The sequence below is a fragment of the Stegodyphus dumicola genome, chromosome 2 (genome assembly GCF_044657685.1).
Source record: "Stegodyphus dumicola isolate Sdum_Otavi_A_Nest chromosome 2, ASM4465768v1".
Classification (NCBI taxonomy): Eukaryota; Metazoa; Arthropoda; class Arachnida; order Araneae; family Eresidae; genus Stegodyphus; species Stegodyphus dumicola.
Genome location: NC_140769.1, coordinates 65,134,775 through 65,158,082, shown reverse-complemented (window position 1 = coordinate 65,158,082; position 23,308 = coordinate 65,134,775). Strand labels below are relative to the sequence as shown.

Genomic DNA, 23,308 nt, shown 5'->3' with positions numbered 1-23,308 from the left:
TATTTGAAATGAAAACAAATATTAAAATATTTTTTTTAAAATTGTTTTACCGGGGTTGGGAACTTTGATCATTATGTAGTTTCTCATTTCGAAAATTGCGAATATTGGCCACTTCACGAATGCAGTTCCTTTGCAGATCTGTAATCTGTAATAAGATTTTAATATATTTAGGATTATTAGGAGAAAAGGATTTTAATCTACTATACAATATTACCTAAATTTTTCATTATCAAATTCTACAAAAATAATAACACAAAGCTTGGTTAACTTCACTGTTTTACAACTGCTATGAAACAGAGCCATTTTCTGGAGAATTTTCTGGAGGGGATATTGTCCCATTCATCAATCAAGGTGATTTTGAGCTCTTGCAAAGTTCAGGGAGGATGAAGCAACATGTTTATTGAAAATGTCCCAATATTATAAGGAATGTTTAAGATTTAAGTTCAATGAATATGTAAACCATTCATGATATTTCCTTTAAAACAATGATTTACAAAGTGGACAGTATCAACACCCCATAGGCACTGAAGTGGTCTATGAAGGTGACTCCAGATGATATTGGGAAGCACCATACAGTAATAAGTATGCATTGAAAAAAATCAAGAACATATTATTCACAGTTGACAAGTTTAACCATTACAAGATTCGTTTGTTGTCCCGAGTTATTACCTGATGTTGTCAAAAGCTATACGATAACGAGTGATAAACATCAAATGCAGAGGCTTAAACTGAAAAACACTGGCTCTGCATGTATATTTGAATCAAAGTTTGCAGTTGCACAAGCTGCAATGAAGTTACTAATAAAAAGTACACAATTTTAATGAATGACTAACTTTTTATTTGAAAAATTACAGATAACTAATTCATTTTAGTGTGTGCATCTTCTGCACATCTTTAAGCATGGCTGTTTCAATCACAAGGTCTCTCACATCTCTCACTGATAACAATTTTGGTAGCACAGCAACGATGTTACAAAAGACAGTACCTTCAATTATTGCATTAACATGTATTGTCATCAATGGCATGCATATCCTTAAAGTTTGAAGCTCTTACAATAGTTAGAAGTACTGAAAATTGATATAAAAATTTAACGACATGAAAATAAAGTGAATAAAAATGTTTAAGCAACTACTGAAGGAACACTGTATTTTATACAGGGTGTCTCAGAAGGTCGTTGTCAAACTTAATATGCCAGTCTGTTACGCCATATGCCATGACAAATAAGATTTATGTAACAACTTGTGTCCGAAAATGAGAATGGGATATGCAAGAGGTAAATGTTCACAAGTGTAGAGGAAAAGAAAGAAAGGATGTCGAAAGAGGTGTTAACATGACTCTATTACAGAACATGGTTAAATCAAAGAAGATGATAAAAATTCCTTCCATTCTCCACAACATCAATACATGAATTCATATCCATTCAAAATGGGCAGGTATATCATTGACACATGCTGCCGCTTCCACAATCCTGGTGATGAGATATGTGTCCAATGTTACGGTCTCGTACACCATGGAATTCATGTATCCCCAGGTTTTTACTGGAGTAATGCAAAGGATGATGCGCAAATGTGGTGCTAATCTTGTGACGCCTGTGCAAGCCAGAAAGGGCAGAAGAAACACAGCTGAGGAAAGCTGCAACATTGCAATATAGAAGCACCATTTCAACCTATCGCCTCTGACATCCTGGGACCTCTGCCACAAACTCCTGATAGAAACAATACATCCTCGTTGTGATTGATTACTTCACTAAGTCGCCTGAAGCATATTCTATGGCACCTCTTCAGTTACATTTTGATCAGGGAAGGAATTTTACCTTGGCTGTAATCAAAAACCTTTGCAAGCTTGCAGAGTTTTTTGATCGACATCAACAAAACCCAAACGACGCCTTTACATCTCCAATCAGATGGCATGGTAAGAAAGGTGTAATTGAACCATCCTTAACAACCTCTCATGGGTGGTTTCCAGACCCAACAGGACTGGGAAAAGAAGTTACCACTGTTTTTACTCGCTTACATGAGAACTGTCCACAAGACTACCAGCTATTTCCCATCCCAGATGCTCTTTGGTCGTGACCTTCATCTGCTTGGGATCTTCTGTTTGGTCACCTTCTGGATATGCCTTCACTGCATAAGGAGTACATCCAAGATCTCCAGGTCCAGTTTATAGTGAGGCACACCTTTGCTCGAGAGCGAGCCAACTTAGTGACAGAGAAGATGAAGACCCGATATGACACGAGAGCTACTGGACATCGATTCAACGAAGGAGACAAGGTATGGTTGAGGAGTCCAATTTCATGGAAAGGACTCCTGGTGTTGTAGTTCAGATTATTGAGTCATCGTCGAATTCTAAGCCTAAATTCATTCATTATGACAGACTAGCTTCTTACTCTGCACATAGTATATAGTGTATATAATGTAAACAGTATAAGACCATGATCTTTTTTGTTTCTAAATTTGTAAATTTGTGCACTCATTTACTGATTTATTATTTGATTTGTTTTGTGTTACTAATCACAATTATTGTTTATGTTGTTTGTGATTGTATTGCAACGTGTATCATTGCATTGATGCTTTAGTTGTAAGCATGGCTTCCTGCAAGGAATAGTACTGCTTGGGATGTGCAATCCTTGGGAAGAGGGCAGTGTTATGAATTTTGTATTTAGATAGGTAATTTTAGTAGAATTGTAATTAAAACTGTTTTATTTCCATGCGCAGTGCAGCGCATGATAAATTTTAAGAAAAAACTATGCCGAAAAAGTAAAAATATAAGAGTATGTACATTTAACATTGAATAAAAGTTTATTTCGGTAATTTATATTTAATTTAAATAAATGTAATTGCTATGTTAGCTGTAATCATAATTCTACTCTTTTGGTTTCCAGAAATCTCGAAATGCAGAAATTACTAGAATCTCTTGTAACCAATTTAAATTTAAACCAATTTAATTTATTTTAATAAAATATCAGACATAGAAAATCTTATCTCAATTGCTGTTAAGTGCAGTTGTTATTATTGATCGGATTAGCTTTATCTGAGCTCTGGATTGCATTCTATTTGACGTTTTAGTAGCTTGAAGGATAACTGCTGATTATTACTACATAGTATTTTGAACACTTGTACGAAACTCTGAGAAAAATGCCAATATTCTCTTATATTTCTTTTGATAAGGATAAATTTTATTAACATTTTGATTACATAATAACATATTAATAATGCTTAAGTTTAAACTTAATGCATAAAATCTGCAAATAGTATAAATAATGTTCATAATTTGGAGAAACCTGAGGTATCTCACCTCCATTCTTCGAATATCAACAGAGAGAAAAGTTGCAAAAAATAGCAACTGCAGAAAAAAGTCTGTAAGAAGCCCAACAACAGCAAACAAGCAAAATTCCTAGAGAAGAGAAAAGAATACAAATAAAAAAATTTAATTATTTTATTGACGTCTTAAACTGAGAAAGAGATTTTCCTACTATTTAAGCTACTGAATAAATGTCAAATATAACTACATATAATATTTAATTATTTACAGTTCAAAACAGTGGCTGTGAGTTTTATTTCCCCAAATATTAATCATAAAATTAAACTTCCAAAGCATCCTAGGCTAAGATAGGTGTGGTGTATTGAGAATACGGCAAAGCACACTGCCTTCGTGGAGGACTTTCTAAGGGGAACGGGCTCGTATACACATTACACATGGGGAAAACCATGAAAGCGCCCATGTAGCCCGTTCGCAGGATTTGAACTGAACTACCAGTGTTCAGCAATTTTACCACTCGGTCGCTGATGGGCCTAGGCTAAGATAGAAAGGTTTCTGAAAACTGTTTTAACACTATGAATAAGATAATTCTAAAAATGTAAAATCCAACTTTTCATATGTTTCTATACAGAAAAGGTCTAATTAGCATAACATGCTTTTAGATTTAAAAGTTAATTACAAAAAAAAAAAAAAAAAATGCTACACCTTTATGGACAAAGTTCGTGTTCTCACAAGGGCATCTAGAAACTTAACAAGTGTTCTTTTGTTCTTTTGCTTAATAAAGAATAATTACTTTGATTGCAACTTTACTTTTGTAATTGATATTTAAATATGATTTGAATAATCATAAATTTCATTTGGTAGTTATTACTAAAGAATAACTTAAGTCATTGAACCTTTTCTTTAATACCTTAGCAAATTTCGAATACAAATGTGTGACACCTTTAACATTTAATTAATTTAACTACTGAATATTTTACTCACTGGAATTTTGATATTCAATTTATTAATTAAGTGACAACAAAAAAAATCAACATTTTATATTTACAGAAGCCTCTCTCAATACCATATCAGAATTGTTTTCATAAAAATTTCTTCTATATTTCATGAAATTCTGTTTTGGAATGATACACAGGATCAAGATTTGCACAAATAAAGTTTGCAACCACACTTTTAAATACCTTGTATAATTATGCACAGAAGAAACTATAAGTTCACCATAACATTCATACCCCCTACCACTCTCTCCCAGGCTGTTGTTGTTGTTTACTTTCTTTATGTATATTTTTTTTAATATATATAACTTTTGGTTTATTAAAGGGGAAAAGTCAATAAATAAAATTCATTGCAATAAAAGGACATCAGATTTCTTCCAAACTAACAGCAAAATCTAAATTAAAGATCAGCACTTATTTTTATGAGTGAGACACAAAAAGATGAATTTCAGATTGAATAAAATTAATTAAAAGTTCTTTTATAAGGGGAGGGGAAAACATGTTGAAGAGCAAATTTCATTTTCAAAAATTAATTTCAGAAAGTACTAATTACAACACACTAAAATAAAGAAGATTTATACATTTCTTCCTGAATTTTCTAAAATTCTTAAAATTATGCATATTTTAAAACTAAGAATATCTCAGCGAAATAATTTATCTTAGTATTTATATCACTTTTTTCCCTCTGTACAAAGAAATTCCTGCAGCATAACTTGTTTATAACTCTCCAATATAAGCCATTAAAATAAACTGCAATTCAGTTATGAATTTCAAAGCAAATTTTACCATTTTGAAGTTTTTAAACTTATACACATAATAAAACTACAAATACATAAGCAAATTTGGAACAATTGGATTCTAATTTGTGGGATTTCATTAGCAGTTTATTTTATCTTGGAAGCAACCCACGCTTTCTTGCTGAATGAGATTTTAGTTTTACACACGATGCAAACTAGGGTAGAAAGCTACTATTTAAACTGGTGTCTGAGTTACATCAGACAGAGCCCATAATAGCATATTGAGACCTTGTTCTGCCTTTCAGCCATGATGTTTCTCTGCTAGTTAAGCTTTCTATTTTATGGCTGTGCATATTAACTGCCAGTTAGCCTATGTTGGTATTAGCTTAAAGCCAACTACGCCTTAAATTATCTCTGTGTAGCTTAGCTTTGGTTGATTTATTCAACTTAGGATTAGCTTTAATTTCATTTTTTCTATTTTGAATTTCCACTAAAAGTATTGGCAAGGCCTTGTACACACCAGTGTGCCATCTGTTCGTATTACTCTTGAACTGAAATAAAAGGGTCTTTCACCCTTCTTATGTGTTGTTACTGATACCATTTGAACTTAGCTAATAGTTGCTTTACAGTTCAAGTTAAGATCTAGCCTTCCAAATTTTAAATTAGCTAGAATTTTATAAATTTATTAATGCTAATGTTTGAAAAATCCAGATTAGGCAAATAATTAACTATACAGTCACTCATCTATTTGCTTTAACAAACTCGAAGAATCCCACAAAAATTTCGCTAAATGGTCGCAAAATAGAAGTTGTGATAAAATACAATTTTTTTTTTCATTTTAATAATAATAAAAAAAGAAATATAAATGCAAAATTACATTTGTTAATGCATCCATTCCATCAAAGTTATTTACAAAAATTAACATAAATTCATTTTGAAAAGTAATCAGTTACTTTAGTTTGTTTTGATTATCTGAAACGTTTTATAAGTCTCACATCTTTGTAATGCACAAAAAATGTCTTCTGATACACTTTTTTCAAACTGAAACCTGCATTTTTGCTGGCAGAGATTTTGTACATTTATTTCAATTAATGTTTTTATCATCTTCTTCACCATCAATTCAGCTGTTATTCCTTTACGCTCTCCAATATGTTCTCTCCAGTAAGAATTCCTAAGGTCTCAACATCATTATCTATAAATAAATCTTGTAATAATTCATTATTTTTTAATTAGCCTTGACTTTTCATTTGCAGCTACATATTATTCAGTTCTCCATCATCACTGAAACTACTTTCATCAGTAGCATTCATCTTGGTGACAAAATTTCTGAAGCAACTGGGAAAAGAATTTTCAATGACATCATAATTCCATACACTGCAAGTTCAGATATGTGGCCATGTAAACAAATTAGATACAAAGGCCGATTAATTTAAATTCCATTATATCCTTCTTTAAATTTCTTTTGTGATAATGTGTCTTACCACTATTTATCAACCCTCTATCCACAGGCAACAGTTTCACAGTGGTTTTTGGAAAAAAGGAAAAATAATATTTTTATTTTCGTCTCTGATATCTTGAAGGTAAGCATTGCAACTGTCTATGACTATAGTCATTTTTCGTTTTTATACAGCCATGTATTTGTACTAATTTTTAGCCACTTTTTTAGCCATGTATTTATACAAATTTTTTAGCCACAAAAATGTAAAGGTAAATAGAGGGGAAAAGAAAAAGCAGATTTTGTAACTGAATGTGTGCGTAGAAATAGCACATTGTGGTGGTAGATTAAAAAGTTTGGTTTATTGGTTTCAGTATAGCACTTTTTAAATGGTAGATTAAAAAGTGATATACTGAAACTCCCCTAGCAGATTTTGAGAGATATGCATCCCTATGTGAAAGCACAGGTCGCTGACATACATTTCACCTATGGCCTGTGGAACGGCAACACAGCAGCTGCTCAAAGGAGGTACTCTAGAATAATTCTCTGTACTTCCTTCAAGTAGCTGCTCCATTTTGAGCACTGCCTCATGGATAAAATGCAAGGTGCCAAGTTCTGTGTTCATGTGGTACTGTATACTCCACAAAATCCACTCAGGGGGTGATGATTTACACTGAAGAGCCAAAATATTATGACCACCAGCTCAAGAATGCATTGTGCAACCTTTGGCCTGCCAAACAGCTGCAATCACCTTGACATGGATACCACAAGTTCTTGGTAGATGACTGGAGACAGATTGTGCCAAATCCCTGAGCTGTAGTCATGCAGTTGAAATAATTGGACATGGTGATGTTTGAGCTCTGAGCTGTGAAGGGAGTTGTATTTATACTTTAAATAAGAAATTTAAATGTCTATTGGAAATTAAGTGTCTTTTATATTTTTACATATTTATATATATATGTAATAGTATCGAATTGTTGAAGGTAGATAAGAATTTAGATACACTGAAATTAAGGAATGAAAAAAAAAAAAAAAAAAAACAATCGAAGAAGTTTTAAATATTCTTTTTTATTTTAGCTGACCAAACAAATACATTGGTTGTTACACACAGGCCTCTTTAAGAACTTTTTTAACTCTTTGAAAAAGTTCCACTGTGGCCAAAGTGACTGCCACTAGACTAAAGTGACTGCCACTGTGGCCACTAGACTACTGCTGGCCAAAGTGGTCTAGCTTAAGCTGAAGAACAGAAAGCAAGTATGTCATAAATACAAAGGCCTGACTGAAAAGGTTTTTTTTTTTTTTTTTTTTTTTTTTTTTTTTTTTTTTTTTTTTTTTACAATTTTGAGTTTCAGTTTCAAATTAACTGCATCATACAGCATTATATATAGAATGGAAAAGGGGGAAATACCCAAATTAGAATACAGAGGTTAGGAGCTATTGTAAATTAAAATCAGTATTTTACTTTAGAACATATTTTTATGTTATGTACACATATAGAGAGATATATGTATATATGTAAATATACACACACATATATATTATGTACATCATGAATTAATACAAATTTTATGAAAACAACACTCTGAGATACTAACCGTAACTGATAAATACTTACTGTCAATGATGGTTGAATTACACTGCATTTTTTACTTTTTATTTTCATTTACTTATATTTTTGTTTGTTTGTTTACTTTGCACAAACAAAATATTTTATAAATCAATATAACTGCTACATATTTTAATAACTATTATTATATTTGCTCTGACAACAACATTTAGTATTACTCACTTGAATTTTGGGAACAAATGTGAGAAAAGCTACCATTAGAAGAGCAAGTTCTGTAAGCAAATTCTTTGTAATAGACCATCCTTCTTTACTTAAACCTATAAAAAATTTTTAATTAAATAACCAGTTACTTTGCTAAAAAAACCAAGCACAGGAAAATCTGCCAGAAATTCAAAACTTTCCTTTTCTGTTAATCAACAGTGTATATATATACAGGGAGTTCAAAGATAGATGCTACAGTGAAAGGGTTTATTTCCTTAAATATTGGTCCCCAGACATAGATTTACCCATTATAAGATTTCTCAAAGTGAGACACAGAATTTTAGAACAGTTTCAACACTTGTTAAGGGGCAGTTTTGTAAGTTTACAAACTACCTGTCGACATAAGCTCCACAAAGCAAAAGTCCTAATTAGTAGCATGTGCATTATGCCTTAACCTTCTGAGCGTTATGGGTTTAGCCTTGAAAGTTCACAGTTCCTCAAAATGTCTTGAATAAGTGATATTTTCTTGATTTTAATTAAAAAATGACTCTTTCATTTTGTACCTTGATTCTTTTTCTTCCAATATACATCCAAACTGAAATCAGATACATTAAAAGCTAGCAGAAATTTTCATGTATAATGAATGTGGAAGGCAACCTTCTGTACGGAATTTTCCGGCCTTAACGCTGAGAGGGTTAATGAGTTAAAATGAAAAGTTCTGACCTTTTAGCATAATGAAGTCATTGAAATATCAAGAAGGAATTAAGTCCCTTTTTATATGCTCAGCACTCAAAAAATTAAACACCAATTTTTAAAGATTTAGGGAACAGTTATAATACAAATGCTTTTAATATCAGTGATTAATAATGCCAAACTAGATAAAGCATACTGATTCTGCCTATTTAAAATATAATTTTGTGTTTAATTAATAATACACACATGTTTATACATTCTTTAGAACAATTTCTATAAAGAATTAAAAAAAAAAAAAAAGCAAATGCCTTGGAATAAAAATTTTTGGCAACTCATTATTTTAAATGAGAAATGTCATATGCTAATTTTAAATTTAATCTTCTTTCAAAATTTCTCATGTAAACAAGCTGCAGATTGAAGGATATGTTTCTTTCATTTTCCATACAGAAATACTCCTATTCTATAATTAAAAAATGTTGTTAAATGCATGATATTAAAATTTCTAACAGCAAATAAAGCAACATTATTAAGCAGAAAAGGAAAAACCATCAGTCATTGCTTCTACATGACAGGAAGACTTAAAATACACAAAAGAGATATGTACCATTTCTAATGCTGCTAAAGTTAAATCATTGCTAACAACAGAAAATCTGCCGATGCAGAATTATATTCCAAGGTCTTTAAATGCATCTGTAGCAACAATAAATAAACCAAGATTTACAACTTCATAAAGCTAAAAAATATGATGTTCCCCAGCTTTTGTCAAGGTTGTGGTTCAATGCAGAACAATTTGTAGTATGAAAAACTATTTAGTAGGAGATAAATGGAAATGCATAATGATCCTTGATGAAGCATGTGCTTACCTAAATGACTTCAACAAGAAAAAGTATACTTATTATCAAAAATGAACAGAAAAAAAAATGTACAAAGCTAGTTCCATGAATGCAAAAACAGTTTCAGTAAAAGGTTCATGATTGTTGCATGATTCCTTTACAATGGGATATTAAAAATAAGAATAGCAAAAAATAAATAAATAAATAAAATCAACTTTACTACCCAAAAAAAAAAAGTTTTATTATCTCACATTTATGGGAGGAATTCCATTTCTTCATCCCAATGACTTTTGAAGAGTGAAACATCAGCAAGACAGAGCAACAAGTCATACTTCAAAAAGTACCACAGCATTGTTTAAAAAAAAAAGGAAATTTGATACATGTATTGGATATATACTTTTATAACATATTCCAGCAAAGTTCCCTGATGTTTCACCAATAGAGAGTTCTGCATTTAGACTGTTGAAAAGAGCTCTTTATAAGTGGAAAGTCTGGAAAGTAGTAGAAAAGGAATGGAAATCAACACCCCTTGGAAATTTCATGAGAAGTTCTTCTGTCGTGGAAATCATGATGTAGCTGCATAGTCCAAAAGAAAGAGAAGGGTTTCGGATCAAACATCCAAAAAAAAAAAAAAAAAAAAAAAAAATCTTCACATTTTAAATAAAATTAATTAAATTGTAAATATTCTAAAAATGCATATACACCCTCTGTATGTAACTGAATATTTTCAGAATAGATTTTCTGTTTTATGGGAACTACATAAATTTTATAAATTCTTCCCATCTTAATCTAAAGCTGTTTTCATAAAATTATTTTTAAAAAAACTCTGTAAATGGAGGATCAGTACTTTTCAGAATCATTTTATAAATGGAGGACCACCATATTGCCTAACTCATATTTTTCAATCATTACTGTAACTCTGAATGAGCATTAAATCACATATATTTAGTATCCATTCAATAGACATGTAAATTAAGTGAATATTGGGTAAATAAACTTTTATATTATAATGGTAAAATGTAATAATAATTACGTTTATTAATTTATCAACATACTGAGATTCTGTACTATTGACAAAGAAAGAAAAAAACCTGCATATTATTCCGAAATATATATACAGTACAACATCCAAGATCCGGATGTCCAATATCTGGACCTCAAAGGCCACTACCAACTTTTTTTTATTTTATTATGTGCAGGCATGAAAGTGCAAGTTGGCAAAAAAAGCTGAACAACGCGCGGACACAGAATTACACAAAAACTAATTGCACGCGTGCAACCTTAAAAAAAAAAAAAAAAAAACTCATTTTAATAAAATATTAACATTTTAATATAGAAAGTATTAAACATATACATATAATTAAACTAAAATAATACTTGTACTTACTATTTTGCTATTAATTTTATCTTCCACTTGTTAAAAAAAAAAAAAAAAATCAATAAATCACCAAGAGATTGTAATGAATTAATCTTTTTTAAGATGCTCTTTATGTAACTTAATTTAACAGTTGATACATGAATACTGTACACAACATTACAACACACTAATATACATATTTATGTTATATATTACTGCCCATTTTCAGGCAATGATAAGTTTTAGAGATAAAATATATATATATATAACTGTTTCTTTTTTTTTTTTTTTTTTAGATTCTTGCTCCTCCTTTTCTATCTCTAGCTCTTCTTTGTACAGTTTATGAGCATTCCTTAAATTTTTATATAGAGTTTTGTGTACTGGAGAATGCAAGTGGTTATCTGTATGTCCGACAGATGGCGCCAGCACCGACCGCTGAAATTATTGAAGTCAGCTCTCGTTTGACGGTTGCTTTAATCACCCAGTTTATTTATTTATCCTTGAAGAAGCCACTTACTGTCCAAGCATCCCAGGCCGGCGTAACGATATTCTGGACTTTTTTCTCTCAACGGATAACATCCCTATTTCACTTGAGGTGCTTGCTGATTTTCCATCAGATCACATTCCTGTTATAGCTAGAATAGGTGGAGCTCCCAAGACAAATCCAACTCCAAAGAAAATAGTGGACTGGAACCTATTTCACAATATCGCTAGTACATTGAAATTCAGTTTAGGCACTCTTAAGATTAAACCTGACACTGACGCTGCAGTAAACATTTTTACCAATAAACTTAAGGAATTCCTACAAAATGCAACTGCAGAAATGGCGAGCAATTACCTGGATGGCACACTTCCTGCATGTATCAGAGTGGTTATTACTCAACAGAACAGACTCCACAAACAGTACAGTAAGGATTAGAATCCGGCTATTAAGACGGACATAAATAGACTCACAAGGCAGATTAAAGCTCTCAACAGCAAGCACCGAAACGAAGTATGGAGTTACAAAATAGATAACTTAAATCTGGATGACGGTTCATTTGGAAGTTCGCTCGGAACCTAAAAAGAGTCTATCACCATTCTCAGCCAATCAAAACAACACACGGTTTTGCATATACCGATCACGAAAAAGCGGACACTTTCGCAAAACATCTAAGCGAGCAGTTCACTCCGAATGTAATTCCGAATAATAGTGGCTCTGATATTGACAACTTTGTTCAAGAATGGCTTGAGATTAGCACACCGAACAATACGATTAGGCTCACTACTCCGTTAGAAATAAAAGATATCGTCAAGCACACCAACTGAAAACAGGCGCCTGGAAGTGATAAAATTACGAACAGAATGATGAAGAACCTGCCCCACTGTCTAATTACCAAGTTGACTAGCATCTACAATGCTTGTTTGATGCATTCATATTTTCCAACCCCGTAGAAGCATGCAAGCATTTTTCTGATACAAAAACCAGGCAAGCCTTCCGATAAGCCGGCCAGTTACAGACCAATTAGCCTCCTGTAGACACTGGGAAAGATTCTCGAAAAAATCATTTACAATAGAATTAAACCTTTCCTCGATATTCTAGCGGATGAACAACATGGCTTTCGAAGAGGCCTATCCACTTCTCATCAGTTAGTCAGAATCACTGAATATATTGGAGCGGCTTTACATAACAAAAATAGTGCAGCAATCCTCATGCTAGACGTGGCAAAAGCATTTGACCGTGTCTGGCATAGAGAACTTATTTTTAAGCTCATCAATTTGAATTTTCCATGGGAAATTATTCTCATCCTCAGCTCATTTTTGAACTCCCGAACTCTTTCATTGTGGCAAGGAGATTCCAGTTCAAACCTACATCATATTTACCCTGGTGTCCCACAAGGAAGTATCCTTGGACCAATATTTTATATTTTGTACGTAAATGACTTCCCAAAATTCAGTCAAGACCCTAATATTATGTTAGCATGCTACGCGGATGACACCGCCATCATCGCGAAGTCCAGATGACCAAACCACACCTTGGAAAAGATTCAGCAGATATTATTCCTAATATTGAAGCATGGTGTCAACGATGGAAAATTCAAATCAACCCGGAGAAGTCAAAAGTTTTAGTTATCAGAAAATTCAAGACCACAGACCCCCTCACCTGTAATGTTACGCTCTTCGGGAAAACAGTCCCTACTGTAAGTACGGCAAAATACCTAGGAGTCATTTTAAATCGATTGTTTACCTGGAATACACACATAAACAGTGTGTGTGGAAAAGCGTATGGCATTGTGAAAAAGCTTTTCCCACTACTTTCTAAGGAGTCTGGATTAAACCTTGCACGCAAAAGAAGGCTTTACACTGCAATTGTCAGGCCTGTTATCACATATGCCTCCCCGGCCTGGGCAAGTGCTAAGGCAAGTGAAATTCACCGGCTCCAAGTTCTGCAAAATACGATCCTGAGAACCATGACTAATGCCCCATACTATATTACGAGGGCTATCCAGAAAGTAGATTACGTTTTGGAATAAAAAAATAAACAAAGTATAGGAAACAAATTTTATTATATACAGATGAAAGCCACACTCAAATACTACTTTTCTACATAGTCACCATACAAATTAAGGCATTTATCATAGCGATGTACGAGCTTGGAAATTCCTTCGTCGAAAAATTCGGCCGCCTGCGCCTTCAACCACTTCGTTACCTCTTCTTGCAGCTGTGCGTCGTCATCAAAACGCTGCATAGCCAGCCACTTCTTCATTGCTGGGAATAGGTGGAAGTCGCTCGGTGCCAGGTCGGGACTGTACGGCGGATGAGGAAACAACTCCCACTTAAAAGATTCAAGAACTTTACGAGTGACATTTGCCGTGTGGGGCCGGGCGTTGTCGTGAATCAACAAGATCTTAGAGCTCAACATTCCTCTGCGCTTGTTTTGAATTGCTCTTCTGAGTTTTTGGAGAGTTTGGCAATACCTTTGAGAGTTTATTGTAGTGCCTCTTTCCAGGAAGTCCACTAAAATTACACCTTTTCTGTCCCAAAAAACAGTCGCCATCATCTTCCTTGCCGACATTGTTTGCATGCATTTCTTGGGTTTTTGGGGAGAACTTGTGTGCCCCCACTGCATTGATTGCAATTTCGTTTCACAGTTCACATGTTTCACCCATGTTTCGTCACCAGTAACGATGCGATCGAGTAAAGAGTCACCATCCTTATGGTAAGCGTCCAAAAAGTTCAACGCTGCAGCCATTCGCTGATTTTTGTGGTCCTCTGTCAAGATTTTTGGAATCCATCTTGCACAAAACTTGTGGTAACCAAGCTTTTCGCTGATGATTTCGTGCAACAAACTTCGCGAAATTTGTGGAAAACTCAAAGAAAGTTCCGTTATTGTGAAATTTCGATTTTCACGGACTTTAGCATCGACTTTTTCGAGAAGTTCGGCGGTCACTATGCTGGGTCTCCCACTTCGATCTTCGTCGTGAACATTGGTTCGGCCATTTTGAAATCTTATGACCCACTGACGCACTCCACCTTCAGTGATAATGTTGTCCCCATACACTTCACGAAGCTGCCGATAGATTTCTATCGGTTTACAGTTTTTTGCAGTCAGAAACCTTATTACTGAGCGCACCTCGCAGCTCGCGGGATTTTCAATTAACGCAGACATTTCAAACAGTCACAGTATCTGAACGGAGCACAGCACGAACCTCTCACTAGCACGGCTAGATGCAGACTGAGCTGCGCAACGCTCTGACCCCAAGATGGCCGCGCTAGCCCCGCCCCTAGCGGACACAGACGGAAACGTAATCTACTTCCTTGATGGCCCTCGTAGAAATGATTTACATCGCGACCTTCATATTGATTATATCATGGACTATTTATCCAAGATAAATGGAAACTTTTTCACGAAAGCAAAGACCAACAGTACGGCTAACTTTGAGTATATTCTGAGCTATGAAATCATCCCGGACGATTTGCTCATCCGACCTTATGCTGCACACTCAATTAAGCAAGCCAATAATTAAGTGTTATTTGTCAGTACTCCGTGCTGACGCTCCGTGTGCATCTTTCCACATCATCTTTTCTGACAAGGATTCCAATCTAGATTTCGACCAATCGCAGAGAAGTGCCAGCAGGCTACGAACATCTTACGGACTTTGGAGTAATTACTTTGGATTTGTTCTTGGTTGGACCAGTGTTGCAAATAGCTTGCGTCAGCTCCTGAGACTAGGCGAAAATTGCGCCGTAACCCCCTTTTCTCCCTGTTATTTCTTCCTTCAGAGGAAACTCAATCAGGTATTTTCTAATACCAGGCTCCACATGGAACTCCTTGCATGACTGGGAAGCATTGCTTCAGCAATAGAAACCCAGTACAATACAGTATATCACAGTATCGCAGACGGTTGCTTGCTCTTCTTTGATTCGATATTTGTACGCATCTAGTTCCGCCTTTCCACATAAGCCCCACCTACTTCGCCTTGATGTGAAACAACGTATTTCGCGATCTCAGCTCAGGCAAACTCGAAAAGTTCGCAACAAGGATTTGATCGCTAACCCGGCGTAATATTATATGATGGCATGATGTAAAGTTTTTTTACAAAGAAAAGAGGAAGAGAGAGAGCATGTCCTCCATTTACCCCCCCACACACACACACACACACAAATTTCCCGGTTGCAATTTCTCAACAGTTCTGCATCGATCTCAGAAACAGCCCGGGTGACGTTCAAAAAAGCGGAATTCCGCAACAAAGCGGAAAACTTTCATGCCTGTATATGTTTTTTGTATGCTGTATGCATTAACATTTAATCCCCCCACGCATAATAAAATACGTCGAGAATCCCGATTTTTAATTTCACTTCGGCAAATAAAATACCTCATTATTGAAGAAACAATCGTTTTAGCATAAATCTATATGATCAGTAATTTGCTGGTCATACATCTCAAACCGAAACATCCTACAGATACATCGTTAATTTTACACCTACTAATACTTTATACACCTGACACCAACTTGCTGAATCATTATTTATTATATTTTGCTTTCATCACTGCATGTTTATCAACACATGACAGCTTGAGTAATGACTCGTGGAGCAATACCTGAGCATTTTTTTTTTTTTTTTTTTTTTTTAATATTAGTAGTTAAGAAAAAAAATGGTAACCTTTTATGTTGACATTACGCTTGCCATTGATTACAGATTTCAGTTAAATGCACTAAGAAATGTTGACAGGAAAAATTTAACAGAAAGTTCTTTCATATGCTAAAAGTAAGGTTTTGTTAATCATACTCATAGGCCAAAAGATTACATTTAGTGCTATTTGAATTAAGAATAACTGATTTGTTATTCACATAAACCCAGAACCACTGCCAGAGTTCATATGGCCACACTGGACAGCAGAACTTAGGAAAGACAAGGGGAGGTGCTTGGTAGGAGAATTAGGAGCCACAAAGATTGCATCAGGCACCACCCCTAAATAATCCTTAAATATTTGTGGGAGTTTATTTATTGAGGAATCAGATATGCGTTAAACATGTGCAAGTAATAGGTGTAAGTATAATAAATAACTAATACAATTCCCGCTTAACTGACTCCGTGCACGATAGAAGAAAGATAAAATTTAGTGGAACAACTTGTCTTTAGTCGCCAATTTCGTATGTATGATGAATGATAGCTAAATTTTATGATGACAGCCACGAATCTGAATATCGCAAACCAAAGGTAAAATTTTCCAATTAGGAGATTTTGTAAAGAAATGTGAAGAAGCGGTAATAAACGAAGAGGATATAAAAGAGTTTTTCACTGTAATGACAATGCTCCACAATCATCACTCAATTACCGAATGGCGAAATCAGTAGTATGATTCTAGATCCAGAAAATACCATTCCAGACAGAGTGACAGCGAGACAAAAGAATTTCGATTGACAAGTTAGTCGGAATTCTAGACACAGCAATTACAGGACTTTAACAATGGAACTTTGCAACTGAATAAGAAATTATGTCTATCTATAGAATTAAAGAGAAAGTATTACTACAAAAAATGAAACAACTTAAAAAACTTCAAAGAAATGTTTAATAAAGTAAAAAAATTAATATTAAGCCTCTTTCTGTGGTAAATTTTGATACCCTTTCAATCATAAATGCTTCATTATTTCATAAATCACAATTTCATATTTTAATCGCAGAAGTCCCGACGAGTCCGAATCTGGGACTTTGTACTGTATCACTCAGCAATATATACAGGGTTGCCACTCAAACAGGAGAATGAAATTCCCTGACTTTTCCAGGTTTTTCAGATGTGTTTTAAGAAAATTCCAACACAAAAATTTGCCAGTTACACATGACTGTACATATATATAATTCCTCAAAGCATTACTATTTTAACTATAATAGGAATTGTTTTCTCCACTGAAGATGGAGATTAGAATCTGCCTAATCTGAATTAAAAATGTCTTTTTTTGCAGACATTTTGCAGCTAAACGAAAGAAAGAAATATATTTAATGATATTTTCAAATAAATTCATGTATTTTATATTTATTCAGCAGCACACATAAGCAAAAAATACGTGCATTAAAATTCATGATTCTATGTCATCATACTGCTAGAATTAATTTCAGGATTATATCACAGAAAATTTTCGTAAAATTTGAAAATATTATTTACTAATAATAAATAAATTTACGGGGAAGAAACAACATTAAATGATACAAATAACAAAAACATAAAGATAATTACTTAAAAATTGAATTAGAATAATCAACAATATTTTAGCGAATATAGTTAGTTACATTTAATGGTTAGCCTATATGACTGATTACTATTTTCTTATTTTACTGCAAAATGACGAATAAGGCATTTATTTAAAAAGAAAAAAAAAAAAAAAGGCTTAAAAGATTTTGTGGTAAAATCCTAGTGTGCGGTAAGGTCTTGACATGATTTTGAAAATTGTCGGCAACACCAAAATGACCAGTTTACTGCTCATCATAATATCGCCTACTCCCGTGTGTACCGTACATGGAGGTTAGAATAGAATACGGAGGTCATTCTAACCCACAGAGTATAATGATACGTGTTCTAACCAAAGTTCTCCGTGTTCTAACCAAAGAACATCTATATAAGAAAAAAAAGTTCCACAGACGTAATGCTACTACGCCGCTAGAAAGCGGAGGGAAAATTCACCAAGGGATTTGCCGATGGAACCTGGCAGTCTGATGTGTACAGGCAATGTGTACAGGAAATTGAGGAACATGTGTTAAGAAGAAGCATTCTTTGACAAAACATTCCATAGATTTTTCGCAATAATTTAAAGACAGATTTTCATAGTTAACCTCCCCCCCCCGTCAAAAAACCTAATCCATTAATTAATTTACTTGCACAAAAAAAAAATATTTCTTTTCCTTTTAAAGTTTAAAGAAATTTTAAAGGATATTCATTTTATGAACTCTTGATAACATGACCTTGGAACTTCAACACTGGCTTCGAGCTTTCGCGACAGATATTTCGCACATGTGCAGTTGTTTCCCTCTAAGTTGGAACAGAGCCACTACTGTTGCAGAGAAGTTTTCCTTCTTAACAATACATATTCTTTTATTCAAACTTCCATGGTACCGTATAATAGGATTAAACCAATTTTGTTTTATACAAGAATAAGTATTTTGTTTAGTTCAACATACACAGCACATGCGATTCTCAAGGTTACTGGAAACTTGCTTTACCTTTCTATATGACAATCTAATTGGAACTGCAAAAACTGGTTCTATGACAGCTGCCCAAATGACGCTCACCCAACACATTAATTCACCAAGAAAGTGATTGCTTCCAACGTCGGCGCAAAACTAGCTTTTTTGGGCGGATCGCTGTATGAAATTCCCCGACTTTCAAGATTTTGACTAAAATATTTAAATTCCCTGAATTTTTTGGTAAATTTTCGAATTCCCTGACCATTTCCGGTTTTTCAGGTAGCCTGGCAACCTTGTATACATTGAACTACATAAATAAGAATAATTATGTGTTCAAAATGTTTTGAATAGGAAATATTTGTGCTCAATAAATAAATTAAAAATTCTAAGACAGGTTTTGAAACAATAAGAAAAATAAAAATTAAAACACATAAATTACAAAAATATACCAAGTGAAAGAAAAACTAGCAGAACTGTACATAAAAAATTCAAATGTTTATTCATATATATTCTAAAAATTTATGGATAGTTAAACTGGAAGACCTACCTTATTTTAAAAATTGTAACTTTGATATGAAATAAAATCTTAAATGAATAACAAAATGGCATGAATTTACTTAACAGAATGCATATGCAAGGACAGGTTGCCAAAATTCTTCAGTTTGAACACAGCACGGCAGGGTTACCTAGAGATCTCGCCAAAATTGCACCAATCATTCCTGTGGAATCCCAAGCAATACTTCTATCTACAACTCTTACAATAAAACATTCATCAGTCTCTTCACACAATTCAACCAAATAGTCACTGCTGCAGAAGTATTTTTGTTGCTTCCTAAAAAAAATTTAATAGATTTCTACTGTTCTGTTTTTTTTGTGGATTTCTGCTATTTTGTTAGGTCCTTCAATCTTACCCAAAGCTCTGTTTAGAAAGTTATGAGTGCACAGATATTTGTTCAAAATCTACTACTGTTTTAGCAGCCATATCCAGACAGTATTTCCTCTTTCATCTTTTGACAGATGTTAACTCTCTCAACCAGCTCTAAATGAAACAAAGTGCAATCACAAACCTGATTCTACAGACCCCAAGGCCCTTTTTTTTCACATTGAAAAAAAAATAAATAAATAAATAAATAAATAAACAAATAAAATGATAACAGCTAATTGATATCTTTGATTAGAAAAAAATAAAGGGGACAGAATCAATTGGGATTAAATCAAACCAAAGCATAGATGTTATGAAGTGTGTAGCAACATCATGTTTATCCACAGCGGTGTTAAATTGCACTGCTTAGTGACAATTTCATGGATGGCAGGATAACACACAAGTACCCAATTCTTCAATTTTTAACAAGCAACATTGCTATTTCTGTATAAATTTCTGTATAAATCCATTCTTAAAGCGATAGTCATGAAATTTTCACCAGAACAAACAAAACAAAAACTTACACATAGTTTCACTGATTGAGTTTTTGAGACAAATACTTTTGCAATAGTAACTTTTTCCCCCTGTACTGCACCAAAGTATATCAGGTATTTTTTAAGTACCGAAAAATTGTTTATATAAACATATATTTAAACAACTCCATCAAATAAGGTATGACAAAGGACTATCTCAATATTTATATTCATAAATCAGTAAAAATCTAACAATCTAAATTTTTATTAGATAAATATACATTGCAGCATATAAATTTTTAAAACAATACATACCATAACAGTCAATTATCTAAAAAATATTTATTATAAAAGAGGAAAAAAGGGGAGGTTGAAAACTAGTCACATCAAAATTCATTCATTTTTAAAAAATTATCATACCTTGAGCAACTCGAAGTTTGACATCCAAATGCATAGGAGTAGAAACAACAGATTTTGTTAAGACTAGCATATTTTCTAAACCAATGACAACAATAAGATATGGCAAAACTTCACTGAAATAAGAAATTATTAATTAAAATTAAAATAATGCTTAAGTATTCTTCATTGAATAATGCAAATACAAAGGAAAGAACAAAATGCATAAAATGAAACTAAAGTATCATTTTACCTTCCACTCAAGGTTGGATTTAAGCCAAACCACAGACATAATCCAACTGACATAAGAAGTGACATGACAACTGTCATAACTGCACTTATAGCTAATGCCCACTTGGACTTAACGAGTTCAATCTTACCTAAAACAAACAAGCAAGTTTTGTAACTGTCCATAAATACCTATGCTAACAAATACATACATACCTAAGACAAAAGAGAAAAGAAAAGGACTTACAGACAGAAAAATAAATGTACAAGAAAAGTATTATATACGCAGCACCCAATGGTACAAACTCCAACAATGTATGAAGGTCTTGAAATTGTATATGTACAATATTACTGTTTGCAGGACTGTATGTCACATTCTCATGGTATGGACTGGTTGGATACTTTTGTTGCAAGTGCTCTGAAAGACTCTGTATGAACCTAAAGAGAGAAAATATACAGAATTAATCAAGTCTTAATGTTAAATATGTATTATAAAAATGAATATTCAAGTAAAACTTTTTTATTCAATATGAAACTCTAAAAATTTTCAATAAAAATGCATATTAATAAAAGATGTCAAAAATAATGTAGTAATGTAGTTAATTTAACAATTTTTAAAATAAACAAATTTACATGAAATGGCTGACAGAAAAAAAAAAAAATTCATTTTGCATCACTGGCTTATAAAAGAGTTATGAATGGCTAGAGAATTTTTAAACTTTCATTACTTGAATTCTTATCAAAACAGCTTTAAAACCTTTCGTGGTATTCTTTACTTCATGACAGTGAGCTTATGTGCCAATATTTATTAGCAGACGGCATAACAAAATATTCTGAATTTCTACCAGATACGATTCTTTAAATCCCTTATGAGAAGTTTAATATTCATGAAACCATAATAAGAGTACCAATTCTTAATTTTTTAAACAGAGCAAGTAATCTTCAAAATGAAAAATACTATTACTTTTAACTTTTATTTATTATTAGGGCAAAAGTACACAAATACAGAAGGCTATTAAATGTGTTTAAAACACAATCATTTGGGATTTCAGGCATAAACTTTAATTTTTCCATGCATAAGATATTAAAAAGAAACACTGATTTCTAACATTTTTATTGGTTTAGATATTTAATATATACATGGCCCATTAAAAGTTTAAACATTACTGCTGGGTTAAAAAGTATCTAGAATCTCCTGAATGTTGAGAATCATCTTTCAATAGTTGGAAAATCAAGATGCCACTGTGCTCGTTGTACATAAATAAACATAGAGAAAAAAACAAATGCGAGTTGCCCAATGTGTAATGTTGGGTTATGCAAAGAATGCTTTTTACCCTGTACCATATGATGTAAATCGATTTTATATAATAAAGTTGTTCATAATAATAGGTGTGCTTATAGTAAGTCGATCGCTATGTGTGGGACATATATATGTCCCAGCCTTTGGCTTGAAAACAGTTTGTCAAAAAAATTCCCAAATGCTAAATTTACCTTATTTATGACATATTTTGTTTACTTGGAAAGAAAGCGGGGTAAAAGAATTTTTTTTAAATTTGTAGTCAAAGGGTTCAATGCAATATATCAAGAAATAACATCACAATCCATAACTGCAGGCGAAATTTTATGCCATACTTATTCATGTGATAAAGCATTTCCTTTACTTTTATCATTAAATTCATTACTGATACTATGAAAAAAATCCAGCTTTGGGAAATCTGGTCACTTTGTACTATGGCAACTTTGGCAGAGATCCGAGTTCAGTTGCCTATTTACTGTTTTAACATTATATATTTCTTAATGATAATCAGTTTAATCTATGACAATATTATCTACCATATTGTTTTCTTAGCAACATTTGATTGATGAATGTTAAACTTGGACTAACAGTAAATAATTTGTGTTGTTGTATTCCTACAAAACTATTTCTTGTTCTCATTCCTACTGTCAAATTGCACTTTCCAATGTTGCACTTCAACTGCAGGTTTTCTTTGATGATGCATGATTTAATTAAGTGCAAATCAGAATATTCTTGACTGCTTGATAATGTTCCATCTGGAAAAAAAGAATAGCTGAAGGTTGAGAGCTTGATTGCAAAAGCAGAAAGACATTTATTCACAAGATGCTGCTCTTGTAGTCAACAAATAAATACACCAAAGCTGACAGAATTATTTGAGTTGGAAGATAGAAATTCATTGATGACAAATTACCACAATCTGGCTCCAACTAAAATTTCCAGGAGCTGTTAATACATGGTTACCCAAAAACATTACAGCTTTCACTCCAGGTTTTTGCTTACATGAAACATTTACAGCCTTTAACATACCTTAAGGGTTACAAGTAGTCACACTGGCATTTTTAAAATTTTTTCATAGTTATTACTTTATTATTTTTCATTTACTAAGGCTAAATGATGATACTTTTAGTCTATAAACAGCAAAGAAGTAACATATCACATGAAAGTAATTTACAAATATTAATTTCATTCAAAGGCTAGAAAAGTCCTTTTCTAAATTTACATAACAGGAAAAAGAAATTTAAATGAATATACAAC

The 23,308-nt window shown here is 33.0% G+C and overlaps 1 protein-coding gene across 1 annotated transcript in view; it reads right to left on the bottom strand.

Moving 5' to 3' along the window:
- Window positions 1-23,308, bottom strand: part of SCAP (SREBP cleavage activating protein) — a 112,059-nt gene that overhangs the window by 51,720 nt on the left and 37,031 nt on the right. Inside the window, exons 8-13 of the mRNA XM_035351342.2 lie at window positions 21,005-21,195; window positions 20,783-20,909; window positions 20,554-20,666; window positions 8,215-8,309; window positions 3,295-3,393; window positions 51-145 (exon numbers count right to left, since the gene is read on the bottom strand). Of these exons, the coding sequence (XP_035207233.2) occupies window positions 51-145; window positions 3,295-3,393; window positions 8,215-8,309; window positions 20,554-20,666; window positions 20,783-20,909; window positions 21,005-21,195 (720 nt within the window). The remainder of the gene's footprint in view (window positions 1-50; window positions 146-3,294; window positions 3,394-8,214; window positions 8,310-20,553; window positions 20,667-20,782; window positions 20,910-21,004; window positions 21,196-23,308) is intronic.